General features: G+C 40.9%; 2 protein-coding genes across 3 annotated transcripts; one reads left to right on the top strand and one right to left on the bottom strand.

Moving 5' to 3' along the window:
• Window positions 1-961: 961 nt before the first annotated feature.
• FKBP12 (FK506-binding protein 12) lies at window positions 962-3,501 on the top strand. 2 transcript variants are annotated; one of them, XM_078576940.1, is made up of 5 exons: window positions 962-1,158; window positions 1,913-1,946; window positions 2,045-2,106; window positions 2,403-2,455; window positions 3,029-3,135. In XM_078576940.1, exons 1-5 carry the CDS (start codon window positions 1,071-1,073, stop codon window positions 3,107-3,109), a joined length of 318 nt encoding a protein of 105 aa, XP_078433066.1. In that variant the 5' UTR covers window positions 962-1,070; the 3' UTR covers window positions 3,110-3,135. The 2 variants fall into 2 exon arrangements, with proteins under 2 accessions (XP_078433066.1, XP_078433065.1); XM_078576939.1 differs by lacking the exon at window positions 3,029-3,135 and adding an exon at window positions 3,265-3,501 and having other exon boundaries at window positions 966-1,158.
• On the bottom strand, window positions 3,487-6,702 carry LOC144704496 (uncharacterized). The gene is made up of 5 exons (XM_078576938.1): window positions 6,539-6,702; window positions 4,613-4,690; window positions 4,447-4,522; window positions 3,785-3,858; window positions 3,487-3,684 (listed from the first exon to the last, which is right to left on the bottom strand). The coding sequence occupies exons 1-5, from the start codon at window positions 6,659-6,661 to the stop codon at window positions 3,613-3,615; spliced, it is 423 nt and encodes a 140-aa protein (XP_078433064.1). The 5' UTR covers window positions 6,662-6,702; the 3' UTR covers window positions 3,487-3,612.
• Between the last annotated feature and the right edge of the window lie 13,625 nt (window positions 6,703-20,327).

The raw sequence follows: 20,327 nt of genomic DNA, 5'->3' as shown, positions 1-20,327 counted from the left end.
GATAATTGATGACAATATTGTCGGGATCACGATTCGAGGTTGACATTAATGATGACAAAGTACCATGGACTGTTTACAAATTTTTGTCTAAATTTAGCAGAAATGATGATGATGTGATGGTATTTACAAGACAATGAAGTGGTTGAGAAAATTTTGCCTAAATTTAGCAGAAATGATGATTATGTGATGGTGTTGACAAGATGACGAAGTGATTGAAAAATATTTACCTTACTTTTGCAGAACTGATGATGATGCATTAACATTGACAAGGCGACAATGTGGTTATCAAAAATTTGCCTAAATTTATCATAAATGATGAGATTGATTATGAGAATGTATCATGGACTGTTGACAACATCACATCATCATCCTCTCTGCTAAATTTAGGTAATTTTTTTTCAACCACTTCATCATCTTGTCAACGACATCACATCATCATCATTTTTGGTAAATTTTCAACTTCATTGCAAAGTCAACATCATCGACTATCATCTACTATGATGATGGAATAACATTACAAATCATCCGACATAAAAACAACGATGCCGTTGATTGTCATCAACATTGACGCCATCATTTAAAAGCATCAACTAGTCATCAACATCACTGTCATCTGAACAAGTGGAACCCTAATCTGGGTGACAAACTGAACTTTTCAATTGGGTTAACGTAATCCATGATTAATTAATCTATAAGCTAATTTAGTTAATCTATAAGGTTGGTCAATAAATTTTTCTTGCCCGTCCCTTCAGGGGAATCAATAAAATTGGAACGATACAGAGAAAACTAGAACGGATGACACACCCAAGTAGAGAAATGGCCGATAAAGATGACCCTTCTAAGTTCATGGTTATTGGGCCTAAAAGAGAAATGGCTGGGCCGTTTGGTGAAGATTAAACATATATATATATATATGTTATATATTTAAACATACATATATATATATATATGTATGTTTTCTTCTGTCAAAATCAGTAGTTGTCATCTACAAGAAATATCAAGAACAGATTACAGGGCAGTGCGCCTAAGCAGAGCAGGAGGAGAAGAAGACGGCGGCGACGGCGGTGAGGATGGGGGTGGAGAAGCAGATCCTCAGGCAGGGGGCAGGTCCCAGGCCTGTCAAGGGCCAGAATGTCACCGTTCACTGCACCGGATTTGGTAAGAACGAACCTTGTTCCTGAGTTTTATCCAGTGTTTTTCTGAATTGAAGAAATTCCCTTGGTGGGTTTGCTTTAATTTACAAGAAAATTGATGGGTTTTGGATTGTTTCGGAATTTTTATTTGGGTGTGATCGATAATCTTTTTTTTTTTAATCATTTGTTGGGTTTCCGCCTTCCGAATTTGTTGGGGGATTTGGAGCATGATCTATGTTACTGAAAGAATGAATAATCATGGGGGTATTGTGTTTGGAGAAGAAGATTTAAAATTGCGTAGATTATTTTAGATTGGGAGGACAAAATACTGCTAAGCTTCATACCTCCTTTACCTGAAGTATTTTTGTTTAGATGGTGTCGTTTGCTTTAATTTCGAAGAAGTTTGAGGTTTTTTGCATTGGAGTCAGAAATTTTATTTGAGTGTGATTGATAATCTTTTTTTTTGCTTCATTTATTCGACGTGAGCCTTCCGAATTTGGTGGGGAATTTGGGCGAGGATTATGTGTGGTGAAGAAGATTTAAAATTACGTGGATAATTTTAGATTGGGAGGAAAAAAATACTGCTAAGCTTTATTCCCCCTTTGAGTTCGTAAGGCAACACCTTTTTTTTCCTTTTTCTCTGTTTTCTTCAATTTCGATGTCTTTACTTTCGGAAGTAACGTCGTATCCTACTGTCTAATTTACAAGAAAAAAAATCTGCTTTGTGATATTTTAAAAGGTCAAGATATAAGTAACGCTGACGAATTTTCACTCTTTAGGTAAAAATGGAGATCTTTCTCAGAAGTTCTGGAGGTATTTAGCAATAATCTCTCGTCTTTGCCCAAATAAAGTTTATTTATATAATTTGATCTTTAAAAAAATTTAACATGTTTTCTTCTTTACATGCACAGTACAAAGGATCCAGGCCAGGCGCCGTTTTCTTTCAGGATTGGACTGGGATCCGTTATTAAAGGTGAAATCTCATTTTTCAAACTATCCCCTCTCGTAAATCTCAGTAAAATTTCTGTAAATTCTCTGTTTAAAATATTGCAAAGAAAGAATGCGAAGATCCCTCTAGTTATTCCCTACCCTTATTTTTTATTAATTATTTGAAGAAAAGAGTGAAGCCTGCTCTTATAAAGGAATAGAAATCTTAAGATTAGGAAAGTATAAGAAAAACCAAATTCTAACAATGTGAGATACTTGGTGATTCAACGGTTTTGCTTATATTTTCTTTATAAATTGTGTTCCTTATTTTCCTTTGAATAGGATGGGATGAGGGCGTGATGAATATGCAAGTTGGAGAGGTTGCGCGTCTTCAGGTATGATTTGGATCATGATTTTCAGAAGTAGGATTGTAATTTCGAGATTTCATATCTCCGCAATCATCTTAGAATTTTTTCTTCAAAAAAAAAAAATTAAAATGGAAACTATGCCCAAAATATAGGACCAAAATTCCGCAGCGGGCTGAAATGACTGAAACACCCCTAAAAGAGGCTGGGAATCATATTCTGTGCATTACCAATTTTGAAAATATTATGATCATTGCAATCGGTGGTGATTTGTCTTCAGTTCAAAAGCTTCTGGTTCGAGGGCTTTCCTTTTTTTTTTTGTTATTCTTAGTTGCATTTTTTTTGAAAAAATAAAAAAGTTATAAACGTCTGCTCAGAAAAAATAAAAATTCAAAAATTGCCCCTCGTATTATTCGAATTATTTATCATCCATTACTTCCAAGTTTATCTTTTTTTACCCAAAATTACATTCACTGCAGTTGATGTTTATCTTTTCACTGCCATAGCTTCTGATTGATAAGATCCCGGTCCTATCTAGGGTTAGTTTAGTCATGTTAGCCCAAATGGGGCATTTTGATCATTCGTACCTCACGGCGCCTTCAGGCGGCTCGTCCCCAGTCGATCCTTGCCTCCTCCGATCGACCTCGTCCCGAAAAAAGCCTACATCGAGGATCATATTGCTGATCTGCGAGAGTTACAATCTAATGTTTTTTTAAGTTCAGATAGAGTTTGGATGGTTTTTGATTTTTGTCAACGCATGAAAACTTCCGTTTTCATCCATAATTTATGTTATAATCTACTCTATAAAGTTAGTTAATATTAATCATTGAAATTTTCAGTGCACACCTGACTATGCTTATGGTGCTGGTGGATTTCCTGCGTGGGGGATAATGCCCAATTCTCCGTTAATCTTCGAGATTGAAGTACTCCATTTGCAGTAATCTTGTTTACCTTCGAGATCGAATTGCTTTGAATTTGCTAAGCTAAACATAAATGTACCGTATTTTTTTTTTCTCTTTTTTTTCAAAAGAAAATAATGTTATTTTTCTTTCAAATGACAATTGCTCAAGTCGATATGACTAATCCCTTTAAAAAATTATTATTTTGTTACACTGTCATAAGAAAAAAAATTAACGAAAAACAAGAGGTAAAAACATCCCTAGAACAGTGGGAAGATTATTATTTTCTTACCATAGGGAATATCTAATGCCCAGCCCGTTGCATGTCAAAATCAAGCTCTTGTGCCGATTCAGATAATCCTGAAACGCAATAGTAATTTTTTTGTTTGTATTAGATTTTATTTAACGAAATCTTAGATAATTTGAAATGTAACATGATAGCTAGATAAAGAAATCTCACATTCACGGCATGATCTTGGATGAAGAATATTCCAATCTTGTCATATTCTTGCCTTTTGGCAGGATTGCTAAGGACTGCCAGAGAAAAATATGAGATTTAATTTAAATTTAAAACAACCGTGGACGGAAAAAAAAGGGAAACGAAAAATGGAATTGACTCAATTCTCGAGCCTACTTTTATTTGTTGGTTTTAATTTATTTTATCCGTCATGTCATAAAATAGAAAACCTATCCAAGTAAACTAGTAAAAGAACCTAACACTTTGGGATATAATTAAATTTTAAGATTCCCATCAAAGGAAATAAATGGAATTCAAACCTTATTCACACGATTCCGAACAGAAAAATGAAACGAAATAAATTTATTTTATCAGTCATGTCGTAAAATAGATAACCAATCCAAGTTGAGTAGTGAAGGAACCAAAATTTTGGGATATAATTAAATATTCATTCAGATCTGGAGCCTATTTTTTGGTTTAAATTGATATTATCAGTCATGTTTTAAAATCGAGAACCTATCCAGGTGTATTTGTGAATAACCTTAAATTATGTAAAATAAACAAAGGCTGAGTTTAATTGAACTGAATCACTAAAATATCATAACAATATATTGCTATATGAACCCATGACGCAATGATAGTTATGCCAGAAACTAACAGCTTACCACTGTATGCGTCATTAATCTCTTGAAATCTGGAGGTAGCCGCATCATCACCTTTCCGTTTATCAGGATGCCACTTCTGCTCAAAAAATAAATTTAAATCCAGTAAAATTTTCACCCGAAAAAAATATGAAAGTTGATCAAAACAGGTAGTGAGGGGTTAATGAACCAGAGCCAAACGAATATAGTTTGATCTGATGACATCGTCTGGAGCATCATAATCAACCTCCAGTATGCTGTAGTAATCCTAAAAAGGAAAATAGAATGTCATGATACCAATGTAATTGGCACAGCATTTAGAATGTTTAAGAGCAAGAAGCTGACAAACATGCAATTAATGGGTTTAAATATAGCAAAAAAAGAAGAAGTGATAGCAATTATTCGGCATAATGCCTGAATTGATAAATATTACACTATCTGGGCATCGAATTATCCAGTTTGATTTTCAAACAAGCATGAAGCTATAAGAATGAACAAATGGAAAATATTAGAAACTTATCGGTCAACGTTCATTCCAATCCAACATATCCAAATGTATGCATTAGTCCGTATTTTTTCTCGGTCAAAATTTTCAATCGCAATTGACCTGAAATAGAGCAGTTTAGAAACATCCTTCGGTTTCATAATTCTTTATGATATTCTGTAAACTTCAAGGCCCTCGTAAAAGACATGGAGATAATTTCAATAGGGCTGGGCTCTGATTGAAAGGAATCAGAATCCTATAAGGTTAGGACCCAAGATAGGTCTATTCGAATATTCTAAATAATGTTGCTTCATAGAATCCATGAATTGTTTCGCCTTCGCAGCTTCTTCATTTATAGTTCATTTCAAGATTTTCCCGTCAGACAGACCTTGACAAACGGACAAACTAAAAAACGTAACAATGTAATGACTCAAAAAGTTGAGAAGGTATTACCAACCAATACAAGGTTTTAAAAAAATCAAGTTTAGTTATGATAAATATGAACTCCATTGGGACACCGAAAAACAAGAAGGCACAACTTCCTGGTCAAATTTTCCCGTAAACGCAGATACAAATAAGAAAAAGTAGTACCTTGCACAGATGAAAAACAGATATCAAATTGCAAAACGGATTATGTATTTTCCTCATTAAAGTTGATTTTTTTAAAAGATTAAAGGCGATAACCCAAACCCATTTAAACTGATAACGATAGTGAAAATGAAGATCCTTGAGCTGATGAAAAATAGAGAAATCAATTCGCGAAACGGCAACCTTGCTTCTTCGTTACAATAACAGGACTCAAAAAATACAGAAAATTGACAAAGTAGAGAAAAAGTAGCATCCTGAGCCGATGAAAAACAGAGAATTCAAATCGGAAAGCGAACTACCTTCTGGTTACATGAAAATGATAAAAATAGAGAGAGAAAAAGTAAGAACTTGAGCTGATGATAAACAGAAAAATCAATTCGGAAAGCGAATCACCTATTTTTCAGAGAAAAATGATAAAAATTTGTGAGAAAAAGTAGAAATTTGAACTGATGAAAGATAGAGAAATAATATCGGAAAGCGGATTTCTCAAATAAAAATTGTAAAAAAATTGAGGAAAAAAAAGCATCTTGCACAGACGAAAAACAGGGAAATCAAATCGGAAAGCGAATTGCCTATTTTCCACATAAAAATGATAAACACATAGAAAAAACAGCTACTTGAGCTGATGCAAAACAGAGAAAAAAATCGGAATCCGAATTTTTCACATAAAATTTGAAAAAATAAGAAAAAAACAATCAGCTTGAGCTGATGAAAAACAGAGAAACAAAATCGGAAACCGGATCTTTCCCATAAAAAAACAACAAGATTAGAGAAACAAAGCACCTTGAGTCCATGAAAACCCGAGAAATCTAATCGGAAAGCAAATTGCCTATTTTCCACATAAAAATGATAAAAAATAGAAAAAACAGCTCCTTGAGCTGATGAAAAACAGAAACAAACTCGGAAAGCGAATTGCCTATTTTCCACATAAAAATGATAAAAATATAGAAAAAAACAGCTACTTGAGCTGATGAAAAACAGAAACAAAATCGGAAACCGGATCTTTCCCACAAAAAACCAACAAAATTAGAGAAAAAGAAACACCTTCAGTCCATGAAAAACAGAGAAATCAAATCGGAAAGCGGAGCTTCCATCATCACTCGCCACGTCTTCATGATCGTCTTCATCGCCGTGCCATCCTTCTCTCTCTAACCCCTCCCACACCATTTCTCCTCCTTAAACCCTCTCTGCTCTAAACCCCCCCCTCCGAACACGATAGAAATGAAATAACTTCTAATCCGTAACGGATTACATGGGCGTCTCGTACGTATTATTTTCACCTGCCCCCGTGCGTAACAAATAGTATTTTTAATGTTAAATACTTATTTTTAAGTGTTAAGTCTAGCGTATTTTAATGCGTGCATCGCGAGGCAGACTTCTATAATGTGGATTTCTTTTTTATTTTTATTATTTCGGGGAAAATGAGCTACTATATGGTTTTTCTAGAGTATCTTAAATTGTAATTAGTTTATTTAAGTTTATAATTTTATGATATTTTTTGGTGTCCCTCTAACTTTGGGAATAATGAGCCACGGCATTATACTTCTTAATTATCTTAAAATTTTCATTTTAGGTTTCATGTCTTGATTTTTAAGATTTTTTCTTTATTTTTGTGACAACAATATTAATCTTGAGGAGTTCAATGCTTTGAAGACTTATCAGTTATGATGAATTTTCTAGTTGTTTCATCATTGAGATCAGCAAATCTCAAAATTGCATGGAATTGGCTAAGATTGTCTTGTATCTGTATTACTAAATGTCTAAAGACATCTATAATGAAAATTGTCATCCTTACCAGATAAACAAAACAACCCTCTGGCATTATTTTTTTCAACTTTTTGAGATTTTTGAGTGATATATTACTTCAAAATCATAGATTCTTTATTCTAGTAATAAACTATTTCCAGAAAATTCAACTCAAATATTTCATAATCAAAATCAAATTATGACTTCAATTTAGTCGATAAACCACCATCCTCATAGTGGTTCTGTTTCATGGTCACTCCCACTAGGCTGCTGGGAAATCTTGTATCAGTTAAATCTATGGATTCTTTCAAAAAGGGCTATTAATTGCATTCACAATTTTATGCATAGTGAATGGTTTCGTGGGATTGATTAGTTATGGTATATTAACATTCCAAGTGGCACATCAGTATACAACCAAAACGCAAAAGTGACGAACTTAAGCGTGGTCCTACTTTGTTATAGTCTTAGGATCCAAGTCCCATTAAGCTAGGTTGGTGGAGTCAATTCCAGGCCTACTTCTTCAGGAGGAGGAACTAAGAGCTAGAGTGTGGCACGAGGTTGAGATAGAGGAACTATGTAGTTTGGTGCGGATATATTTCAAGATTACACGCAAATCTATCTTCGACAAGTAACGATGGTATTGCTCAGACCAAAATCAGTTGTTGGCGGGGGTATACTCCAAGCTGCATGAGTGTTGGGTACCAAAATATGATTGAATATTGCAAAGAGTTGCAAGTCCCATGAGATGGGTGTTCAATAATGTGTATTATGATTGGTGGGGGTATACTCCATGTCGTATTACACATGTTGAAATTCTGATCCCCACTAAGAGATAGCCGGTTTCTCCGCTTTCGTACACGAGGGTTGTATGGAATGATGACTCTTAGTGGGAGCTATATATATTCGATGAACTTAGAATCTACTTGACCTAGTAATTCATTAGATATATCTCATGCATGCAAAGATGTCGTCAAGCAACCCAATACGTGGCATAATGGATATCGACCGTTTGACTGGACCAAACTTTACTGATTGGCTCAGGAACTTAAAGATCTTCCTTAAGTCTGAGCACATAGCCTACGTCCTTGAGAGTGATGGCCTGGGAGAGCTTGCATCAGATGCAACTGAAGTGGATATTATGGAGTATCAAAAATGGAAAGATGACTCCACTACGGTCAAATGCTGCATGCTAGCTTATATGGGAAATGAATTTCAGAGGCAACATGAAGATAGTGAGCCAAGGCCAATGCTACTCCATTCGATGGAGTTCTTTGCCGAACAGAGTAGGACTCAGAGATATGAGATATCATAAAGCCTATTAAGGGCTCGCATGACCAAATCGTCTTTGGTATAAAGTCATGTACTAAAGATGATTGAGTGGATAGAAAGATTGGTAGTGATGGGAGTTGAACTCCTCGTTATTGAATCCTTACCTTATTCATTCTCCTAGTTCATTTTTAACTTTAACATGAACTAAATTCAGACGACTCTTTTGAAGCTGCTTAACATGCTTACTACTATCGAGGGTAACCTTCAAAAGGACAAGCCCCAAGTTCTCTTTGTTGCTAGGACCAATAAGAAGAGAAAGGTGATGTCTGCCTCAAGGCTAGACAAAGGGAAGAATCAGGTGGAAGCACCACCAGCAAAGAAGGACAATGGCAAGAAAGGCACTTGCTTCCATTGCAGAACAAACGACCACTAGAAGAGGAACTGCAAGAAGTACCTCAATGAGATAGCTCAAAAAAAGCACGGCGATGCTTCATGTATCCAAGTGATAGATACTTACTTGTCTTGTAGAGATTCATCATCTTGGGTATTAGATACTAGATGTGCCTCTCATATCTACAATGACTTGCAGATGCAGATAAGTAGAAGAAAGCTGAGCAAAGGTGAGGTGGAGCTGAGAGTGGGGAATGGAACAAGAGTTGTTGCTATCACTGTGGGGACAGTTAACCTCAAGCCTCCATTTGGAGATTTATTGTCTTTAGAAGACTGCTATTATGTTCATAGCATAATAAAGAACTGTTGGGTTCGATGCTTTGGTTCGTCCAAGGAAATCACATTTCCATGGATGCGGAAGCGTGGTCGATCGATTCACAATCGATCTTTAAAATCAACATACTGAGTGTACCTTTTGGGGAACTCGTTCCACCCTTGACTTTGCTGCTCCAAGATTGTTCTGAAGCCGTTCACGCGTCTGGCCTCTAGAAGTATCCACGCGATCACTCGGCGCTTGGATGCTTCTTCTTCTTCAGCTCTTATTTAAAATCTAGAAGATCTCCTCACCATGAAGACACTCTTCCTTGGATGAGTGGAAAAGAGATTGGAGAAGGGGAGAGGCTCTCAAATTAGGCTTACATGGCTACTTCAAATGAAACCCCTTTCCCTCTTTATATTTCACTTAAGATTTTTCTCAAAAACCCTCTGAAGTAAGATATATCCACCAATGCCCTTATGACCTTGTGCGTGTGACCCTCTAGGCCCATGTATCGTTCTACTTAATAATTTTAATAGCACAATAATATTTATTGACTAACCTTATTAATTAACTATATCAACATATAGATTAATTAAATAAAGATCGATTTAACCCAATCGATATGTTAAGTTTCCAGCTTGTGGGGGGCCAAGCTACACCTCGTGCTCTAGAAGATACCGAGTAGTCTTAAACTCTCTCATGGAACCTTTATCGTCATCGGTTACCGTATATGTATAATCCATCATCCGGGCAAGACTCTCAAATGACTTAAGGTATGGTTTATCGTCAAACCCTAATCCGTCATTCGATTAGTACTAATGCGTAACAAGGATCATTGGAGAACGTCTTCTCTAATATCCTCACTACCCTGGTAAGGGATTTTTCTGCATTGTGTTCCTCGAGTCAATCTCCTCTTATACCGAGGGCAGATGATCCCATCGTGATACTCAATCATCTCCGTAAACTTCTTACTACATCCAATCTATAACTTATTTGAATCCCATGATTAGAGGCTTGTAAGTCACAATCAAAATATAGTTGTCTACTCACGAGATGTCCTTGGTGTCTCAGGTCGATAGATCACTTATACAACCGTGACTTGAATCAACCTGATGGACGTTTATGTATAATACCATTCAGGGATTCATACAGATCAATTCAGTGAACTCTTTCACCAAAGAGCACCCACTATCTGTCCTTAGTGTCGCCACACTAATAGCCACAGGATCAGCTATACTTATCGTATAAGTTGGATTAGCTACTGCTATTCTATCCAGATAATTCAATGTCCATCTCGACTATCCATCGAATAGGAATATTTAAAATACATGTTTAAAGACCAGTGATCACTGTATTATGATCTCATCATAATTCACTAAGTCATTGCACGTATTCATGGACGTCATTATAAACATCACACGGAATTATAATGAACATAAGTATTTTATTCAATTAACTTAAATAAACATATTAGTGTGATTGGCTTGACGACAACATAATATCCATCAAGAAAATCGTATTTATTTCATGTTTGGATAGACTCGGGTACACCGTGACTATTATGAACAAATGTTGTTCCATTTATTTTCATAATAAATTGGTTGCATCAGCACCATTGGTCAATGGGTTGTACTTGATGGATTTCTTCGTATAATCTCCAAATAGATGTTTCTCTTAAGAAGAGTAAACAATCAGTGAACACAGCCTATTTATGGCACTGTTGGCTTTGGCATGTTGGAAATGGAAGATTACTAAAGTTGCATAAGGATGCATACTTAGGTTCGTTTGATTTTGAATCATACGCAACCTGTGCATCTTGCATTATGGGTAAGTTACCCAAATCACCATTCTCGAGGAAGGGGGAGCGTGCCAAGGGCATCTTGGAACTCGTACATTCTTATATATGTGATCCAATGCATGTGCATGATAGAGGTGGTTGTTCTTACTTCATTACATTCACCGATGATTTCTCTAGATATGAATGGGTATACTTGATGAAGTATTAATCCGAAGCTCTTGAGAAATTCAAGAAATTTAAGAATGAACTAGAAAAACAATCCAGAAAGAGTATTAAAATACTTCAATCAGATCGAGGTGGAGAATACTTGAGCATAGAGTTCACCCAATACATGAAAGATAATGGTATCCTGACTCAACTGACTCCTCCATATACACCACAAAAGAATAGGGCGTCACAAAGAAGAAATTGAACCTTGTTAGACATGGTAAGATCTATGATGAGCTTCTTGAAACTACCAGTGTTCCTCTGGGGATATGCATTTGAAAAAATAGCACTTGTAACTGAAAATGTTACCTAGCAAGTCGGTAACTTCCACCCCATATAAGATAGGGAGAGGGATAAGACCAAATTTTATGTATGCTAGAGTATGGGGATGTCCTGCCCACGTGAAGAGGGCATGACCTAAGAAAGCTGGAACCCAGAACTGAGCTGTGTAGATTTGTGGGATATCTAAAAGAGACACATGGATACTACTTTTACTGGCCCCGAGAACAAACCATTTTTGTTTCCTAGAGGATGAATATCTTCTAAGAGAAAATTTGGGAGTAAAGTATTTTGGAAGAAATTCCAAATCAAGACACAGATAATACCTCATTAGATGAGCGCTCAGTTCATGAACATGTTCAAGAAAATACACTAGAGCCACGTAAGTGAGGAAGAGTAGTGTGACAACCTGATTTATATATCAGACATATTGCTTTAGGTGGAGTCAAGACACTACATCTTAATGATAATGATCCTCTGACATACGACGAGGCAGTTTGAGATTCTAACTCTCAGAGATGGCGAGAAGCAATATGTCTAATATATCATGTGTAAGTGGATCTTTAAGAAAAAGATAGGTGCAGATGGACAAGTTGACACATACAAGGCAAGACTTGTTGCAAAAGGTTATTGTCAAAGGGGAGGAGTTGACTATGACGAAACATTTTTGCCAGATGTCACGATAAAGTCAATCAGAATGATTCTCTCCATAGATGCATACTACGACTATTAGGTTTGGCAAATGTATGTCAAGATCGGTTTCCCCAATGGAAACCTTGAGGAAGAGGTGTATATGATACAACTCGAGGGTTATGAATCCAAAGAATTTCCAGATAAGGTGTGCGAGTTGCAAAGATCCATTTATGGATTAAAGCAAGCTTTGAGGAACTGAAATCTCAGATTTGATGAGGCTATCAGATCTTATGACTTCATTAACAATGAAGATGAAACATGTGTATAGAAGAAAATCAGTGGGAGCGCAATCACATTCATGATTTTATATGTGGATGATATTATATTCATTGGGAATGATGTAGGAATGTTGTCGTCAGTAAAGGCATGGTTATCCAATAACCTCTCCATGAAAGATTTGGAAGAGGAAACCTACATATTAGGAATATGTACCTATAGAGATAGATCAAGGAGGTTGCTAGGATTGTCCCAATCTTTGTATATAGACACCATTGTCAAAAGGTTTGACATTGACAACTCTAAGAGAGGTCTCATACCGATGAGACATGGAGTTCAAATATCTAAGGAGAATTCACCTAAGACTCTTTAAGATAGAGTGACAATGTCTAAAGTTCCATATGCTTCGGCTATTGGATCCATCATGTATGTGATGTTGTGTACAAGGCCTGATGTTGACTTTGCTCTAAATGTTAAGAGTAGATTTTAGGCAGACCCACGAGAGGAACCCTAGGTAGTAGTGAAATGCATCCTTAACTACTTGATAAGGACAAAGGATTAATTCTAATTTATGGAGGTGGAACTGAAGCTCTAGGGTTACACTAACTCAAGTTTCTAGTCAGATCTAGAGGACGGTAGATCTACATCTGAGTTCTTGTTCACATTGAACCGAGGCGTGATATCTTAGAAGAGTTCCAAGCAGAGTACTACCGTAGACTCAACAAAGGACGTTGAATACATAGTAACAGCCGAGGTTGCCAAGGAAGCAGTTTGGTTGAAGAAATTCATCATAGAACTCGGCGTTGTTCCTTCAATCTCGGAGCCTATTCCGTTGATGTGCGACAACAATGGTGCAATAGCAGAAGCGAAAGAGCAATGGTCTCATCAGAAATCAAAACACATTCTAAGGCGATTTCACTTGATTAGGGAGATCATTGCACGAGGAGCAATTGTGATGGAAAGGGTTCCATCAATCGACACCATAGCAGACCCACGAACTAAGTCACTAGCTCATAAAGTCTTTGAGTATCATTTTCAAACAATGGGATTGTTGAACAAGGGTGATTGGCTTTAGTCCAAGTGGGAGATTGATGGATATTATGTGGTCATTAAGCCAATGACACTACCATGTCTATATAAGTTCATTGAATAAAATATTTGTGTTTATTATTATTCTTTGTAATGTTTATAATGAGGACAACAAATACGTTCAATGACTTAGTGAATTGTGATGATGATGGGGGACCATCTGCGGGCCGAAGCATGAGTTCAACCCGCGGTAGCACGCCAACGACCACGCCGTGAAGCCCGAGCCGATGAAAAGGACCCTGCATTCAAGTATACAGCATGATGCAGTCCTCCCGGCGAGTTCTTTCTTTTATGCATTTTTAATTTCCCCTAGACTTGTGTGCGTGTGCGTGTTTTGGGAGGGCCCCCGTCGTTTTGGGCCCCTCCTGGTATTTCTCGGACCTGTTCTGGGGGTCCACTAGGGGGGGGATTGGCCTTTTTGGGCCACACCTTCCCCTACAATTACAGGGGTTACCCTTAGGGTAACCCTCCCCTTTCTCTCCCCTATATAAGGAGAAGAGACTACCGATTAGAAGTTGTTGTTGATTTGTTAAAGAGAATGAATTTGTTGTTTTGACGCTCGTTCTTGGGAAGAATGCATTGAGTTTTTCTAACAGGTCGCAAGGAGAGAGGACCCCTCCTAGAGGTGGCTGGGCTTCTAGAGTGAAAAGGAGGGGGAGTTGTTGCCGCCTCTCCGTCGCCGCTAGCCGTCACCATCGCTCTGCAGAACGAGCCGTCGCCGCTGGGTCACGCCCCCGCTTCGACACTACCGCAGCTCTCTTGCCGCCCCTCTAGGGAGAGACGTGGTTTCGTCCGTTGCTGTGTCCGCCGGCCTCTCGCTCTTGGACCGCAGCCGACAGGCCGCCTGAGCGCCGCCCACCGCCTGAAGAAACCAGGGCCGCCAGAGCGCCTCCATCGGTCTTCGTCGCCGAGGAGGAAGGACGCCGAGTCACGAGCGACTCAACTCGTAGCCCGGTTCGACCTGGTCCATCCGCGTCGCGACCGAGTCACAACTCGGTCAACCGGACTAAGTCGACCTGGATTTAAGAAGGGGCGACTTCTAGTAAATACCCTCTTCAGAAAGGGGCATTTCCATCCTTCTCGCCGTGCGCGGCCTAGGTCGCTCCGATGAGTCGCCGCCGTCGCCGCCCGGCCGGGCGCTGCCTTCGCGACGTGCTGCTTTCTGTACACCACCACTGCCGCCGTGCCACTGGCCACTGCCTCCGTCGTGCTGCTCTCTGCCTTACCTCAAGGTAGGGACTCGTCCGCCGCTGTCCCTCTCACAGGTCGTGGCTCTCGCCCCGACCCGAGGTCGCAGAACTGTCCCTTCGTCGCCCCCTGGTCATCGTTGCTTCTGCCTCGACGTGGGACAGCCCACCTCGCCACCCTGGAGCTCCTTAGGCAGCCCTGCCTGCAGCAGCCGGCCACTGGGGTTGCCCGCCCGATGGTGCCATTGATCACGCGGCGCCGACCGCGCCCCGCTCGGCGCGCCAGCTGCCCTGCCGTGGTCCTCCCCTGGGGCAATCTCTCTCTCTCTCCGCTCAAGACACCTGCCCCGGCCTGCCGTGCCGAACCGAGAGTCACCGACGGGCCGATTCCCTCTGTTCGAGCGCCCCCGATCAACTACCCTCACTCGTCCCCGCCGCCCGGAAATCGGCCGCCCCCGCCAGCTTGGATTCGGCTTCGATCCACCGCGACTACCGGACCACGTCCGTGTTGGGTTCTATAGGCCTTGAGATGGATGAACAGAACAAAACGATGCGCAGCGGAAGACTCTTTGCGAATTGAAACGGCATCAACAAAAAAAACATTGAAACGACATACCTTGCACGAATCTCTTTCATGATTTCTTCGATCTCGGAGCGAGACGAGTCGAGCTGCTCAAGTGTGCAGCCTCTAGACGTATCCACACGGTCCTCGGTGCGTTGGATCTCCTCCTTCTCGTTGACGAGCCCCGTTGTTTCTCCGTCGGCGTCGTTACGTCGTCCGGATCACATCAGGGATGGAGAGGGGGTGTGGGGAGAGTGGAGAAGAAGGGTAAAGGCCCCTAAACAATTCTGGCCTGGGTGAATTTTGTTCAGGGCCTTCCCCTATTTATACTAAGTGGGTATTTTTCATAAAAACCCCCAAAACTTAAGTATATCTTCCAACGTCCAAAAGACCATTTGCGTGTGACCCTCTAGGCCCATGTATCAGTCTAGTTAACGACTCCAACGGCCCAATAACTTTTATTGGCCTTCCAAATTAATTAACTATATCATCCTATAGATTAATTAACGTCGGATCGATTTAACCCAATCGATAGGTCGAGACTCCAACACGTGGGATGCCAAGCTACACCTCGTGTCCTAGAAGATACAAAGGAGTGTGTATCGACTCACTCGTCGAACATGTTCATCATCAGTTACCGTGTATGTATAATCCCTCATCCACTTGACGCTCCTTGGACGACTTAGGGTATGGTCAACTATCAAACCCTAATCGGTCATCCGAGTTAGCACTGATGCATTCAGAAATCATCAGAGAACTCTTCTCCGATATTTCACTACCTTGGCCAAGGACTTCGTTGCATCATCTTCCTTGAGCTTTCACCTCTTATACCGAGGGTGGACGATCCCATGTTGACCACTCAATCACCTTCGTGTACTTCTTGATGCACCCGAACTAAGACCGTTTAGAATCCCATGACTAGAGACTCGTTAGCCATAGCCAAAGTACAACCGTCCGTCCACAAGACATCTTTGGTGTCTCAGGTCTAAGGACCACTTACACAACCGTGACATGAATCAACCTGATTGACAGTTCGGTATAATGCCATTCAGGGATTCGTACGGATCAATTCAGTGAACTCTTTCCACTAAAGAGCACCCACTATCTATCCTTAGTGTCACCACACTAACGGCTACGGGACCGGCCATACTCATCATATGAGTGAGGCTAGATAGTGCTATTCTATCCGGATACTTCGATGTCCTTCTCGTGTATCCTTCAAATAGGAATGTTTAGAACACATGCTTAAAGACAAGTGATCTCCGCATTACGATCTCATCATAATTCACTAGGTCCGATCATGTATTCATGGACTTCATTATACGCATCACACGTGCACTATAATGAATATGTTCTATTAATGAATATGGAACGAGATGTGGAATGTGTGATTGGCTTTCCGGCCATATATATTTCCATTAATCCGCAGGTCACCACGCTACACCCTTCCCTATCGAGTATTATTGTTTCTTGCAATATAACCTCGTGTGCTCCGCCGCCGAGTCTCGTCCAACAAGTCGCCTGTTTCCCGGGGTTTGGGTAGAGTACTAGCCTTGATTATCCTGTTCACCCTCGCTCCCGGGAGTAGCTAGTTAGACCGAGGATACCCGCATCATCGGCGTCCATCGATTGCTCCCTTGTGCTTCTCGTTGTTTTCTACTAACGTGGCATCATATTATTAACGTTGAATTATACTCGTTGTCCGTATTCACACCGTGTGTTGCAACGCACGCCGTCGATCCCGACCGTACGTGTTGCATCAGATGAGATCATAATACAGTGATCATTAGTCTTTAAACATGTATTTTAAATATTCCTATTCGATGGATAGTCGAGATGGACATTGAATTATCTGGATAGAATAGCAGTAGCTAATCCAACTTATACAATTAGTATATCTATTAGTGTGGCGACACTAAGGACAGATAGTGGGTGCTCTTTGGAGAATGAGTTCATTGAATTGATCTGTACGAATCCCTGAATGGTATTATACCTAAACGTCAATCAGTTTGATTCATGTCACGGTTGTATAAATGATCCACTGACTAGAGACGCCAAGGACATCTCGTGAATGGACGACTACATTTTGACTATGACTTTTGAGCATCTAATTATGGGATTCAAATATGTCATAGCTTGGATGTAGTAATAAGCTCACAGAGATGATTGAGTGGTCAAGATAGGATCATCCACCCTCGGTTTAAGAGGAGATAGACGCAAGGAAGACTATGCAGAAGGCATTCTCCAATGATCCCTGCTACGCATCAGTACTTATCGAATGACGGATTAGGTTTTGACGATAAACCATACCCTAAGTCGTTTGAGAGTTTTACGTGGATGATGGATAATACATATACGATAACTGATGACGGTAAAGGCTCCACGAAAGAGTTTGAGACTACTCGGTATCTTATAGAGCACGAGGTGTAGCTTGGCATCCCATGGGCTGGAAACTTAACCTATCGATTGGGTTAAATCGATTCATATTTAATTAAACTATATGTTGATATAGTTAATTAATAAGGTTGACCAATAAATGTTATTGGGCCACTAAAGCTATTAACTAGAATGATACATGGGCCTAGAGGGTCACATGTACAATGTCATAAGGGCATTGGTGGATATAGTTTACCTTGTAGGGTTTTTGAGAAAAACCTTATGTGAAATATAAAGAGGGAAAGGGGTCTCATTTGAAGTAGCCATGTAAGCCTAATTTGAGAGCTTCTCTCCTTCTCCACTCTCTTCTCCGCTCATCCAAGGAAGAGTGTCTTCATGGTGAGGAGATCTTCAAGATTTTCAAGAAGAGTTGAACAAAAAGATGTGGAGATCCAAGTGTCGAGTGATCGCGTGGATACTTCTATAGGTCGGACGTGTGAACGGTTTCAGAATGACCTCGGAACGGCAAAATCAAAGGTGGAACAAGTTCCCCACAAGGTACATTCAATGTTTGATTTTAAAGATCGATTGTGAATCGATCGACATGCTTCCACATCCATGGAAACATGTTTTCCATAGACTAACCAAGGCACCTAACCAACAATCTCATCACTTGGATTTGGCACAAAAAGATGACACTTTATCAATTTGGTATGTAAACATGAAAATATGAATATAACTCAATATATTTTGCAGATGTGAGTTGTTCAAGACTTTGTGAATATAAATAATATGGAAATCATAAACATTATTCATTCATTAAGTGCATAAGGATGCACCAGTACAATCTATGAAGGCCATTTTCACCTTCCAAAACTAGGGATGTTGATTTAAAATAATCGCAGTCCTTATAAGGGATTAGAAAATTCTCTGAAATGGATCAAACATTAAAGATAAAGACCCACTATTTGAATGTATGAACAATTCAAAAAACATAGGAAAAATGTATGAATGTTAGTAGCCTCAATATATCTCAATGAATCTTGGATATATTTTTTATAAAAATTAAAATTATGGAATAATATCAAGAGACTCTAGCACTACTTTTCTACCTTGTGTTTCTTGGGAGAAACCGCCCACCTTGTATAGATTCCAGCAAATGCACTAGTCTCTGTGATTACATTTATCATATATTCATCCTGGGTTTTCAATCATGATTCTTCGCCTCTTCAGATAATTGCCAACACAAATGTGTCACTCAAAAATATACAAAACATTGAAAACTTTATATTAGAGGCCATTTGATGCAAGACTTCGTCGGGACGTCGTCCGGTCATCACCGAGCGAGTTGACTCGGTGCCGATAAGTAGATGACGGTATCGGACTACAGCTGGGGGCGTCGTCCGACAGTGAATCCTAACATTTAGGAACTACAATGGAATGTGAAATGCATCTACTTGTGGTACGTGCAAGTGCCGACGAACAATGAAGTCTAACCCCTGAGAGGTCGACGGAGTCGCCTGATGGTGGGAGGTTAGACCTCTTGAGCCTCGTCCGAGGGGGTCGAGGACGATACGGCGCCGAACGGGATATTCCCCGCCGGGTGTTGCTTGCACGAGACGGGCAAGCCCGACTCGTACCAAACAGGTATGACTCTCAAGACTTCGCTTGTCTTCACTCGTCCTGTCCCACTCACCTACGTCTAACCCGAGCACGGTGGAGGCAAAAAGACTATGCATTGAAAGAAATAAAAGATGGGGCAGAGCGGGCGTACCTCGTCAGGGCATGTTGACTGCTGTCCTGGCTTCGTGCGTTCGTCCTAGCATGACAATGCGGGTGTCGGGAGGCTGGAGTACGGCAGAGCGGGCTCGGCGTGAGGCAGTAGATGCGTTGGAATGCACAATGATGGCGACATCGTCGGGCACGGAGCACTGGAGATGGCCGGGCTGACGCGTCGACAATGACTGCAGGGGGGCCGCCGACTACACGGCGAACACGGGCGCACTGCAAGCCGAGTGGTGAGACGGGCGCGGTGTACGCCGAGTCCCACACATGGTTTGGCGTGTGCCGGGCGCCGGGACAGCATAGGTGACGACTGCAGGTGGTGGCAGGGTCAACAGGGCGAACGCCCGATGACTCACGAGTGCGAGGGGAGAGCGAGGTAGACGTTGGCAGGTGCGAACGCGCAGGGCCGAGGCGGAGCAGCGACGACGGGCGCGAGGTGCACTGGTGACAGCAACTGGCGGAGGGCACAACTACGGAGCATGAGGGGGGCACGCGCGGGCGGAATGTCCTTGGTGCCCTAGAGAGCGGGAAACAGCGTGCTTGGCTGCCCTGCAATGTAGTGCGCGAACGGGCGGTGTTGGCGCGCTTGGGCGGGCGGCAGTTGGAGATCTCGTGGCGTCACGCGCGGGCGGGGAGTCAGCACTCGGGTGCACGAGCGACGATAGCGGGGGAGACCGCGGCTCACGCACGGGTTGCAGTATCAGTGCGCAGTCGGGTGGGACAACGGCCGCGAGACGGGCTACAGCGTCGCACGCGGGCGGCGGCGTCTGCGCGCAGGTAGAGGGGAGCAGCGACGGCTAGTGGCTTGGTGGAACCACGCGCGCACAAGCGGCATGGGCGTGCGAGCGGGCTGGCAAAGTGGCGGCCTTTTCTCCTCCTCCTTCTCTTCCTCCTTCCTTCCTCCTTCCTCTTCCTCT

This window comes from Wolffia australiana, chromosome 6 (genome assembly GCF_029677425.1).
Source record: "Wolffia australiana isolate 7733 chromosome 6, ASM2967742v1".
In the NCBI taxonomy this organism is placed as follows: domain Eukaryota; kingdom Viridiplantae; phylum Streptophyta; class Magnoliopsida; order Alismatales; family Araceae; genus Wolffia; species Wolffia australiana.
Note: the sequence above shows the minus strand (reverse complement) of the source record. Positions and strands in the feature narration are given on the sequence as shown.

Bases quoted from the DNA above. Each gene is read 5' to 3' on its own strand.
- FKBP12 (XM_078576939.1), top strand. From the start codon at position 1,071: ATGGGGGTGGAGAAGCAGATCCTCAGGCAGGGGGCAGGTCCCAGGCCT. The intron at 1,947-2,044 runs GTATTTAGCAAT...TTACATGCACAG, and splicing joins CTTTCTCAGAAGTTCTGGAG to TACAAAGGATCCAGGCCAGG. The intron at 2,456-3,264 runs GTATGATTTGGA...TGAAATTTTCAG, and splicing joins GAGAGGTTGCGCGTCTTCAG to TGCACACCTGACTATGCTTA.
- LOC144704496 (XM_078576938.1), bottom strand. From the start codon at position 6,661: ATGGTGTGGGAGGGGTTAGAGAGAGAAGGATGGCACGGCGATGAAGAC. The intron at 4,691-6,538 runs GTGTTTCTTTTT...TTTCCTTTTTAG, and splicing joins CTGTTTTTCATGGACTGAAG to GATTACTACAGCATACTGGA. The intron at 3,859-4,446 runs GTAAGCTGTTAG...TTTCTCTGGCAG, and splicing joins GATTAATGACGCATACAGTG to TCCTTAGCAATCCTGCCAAA.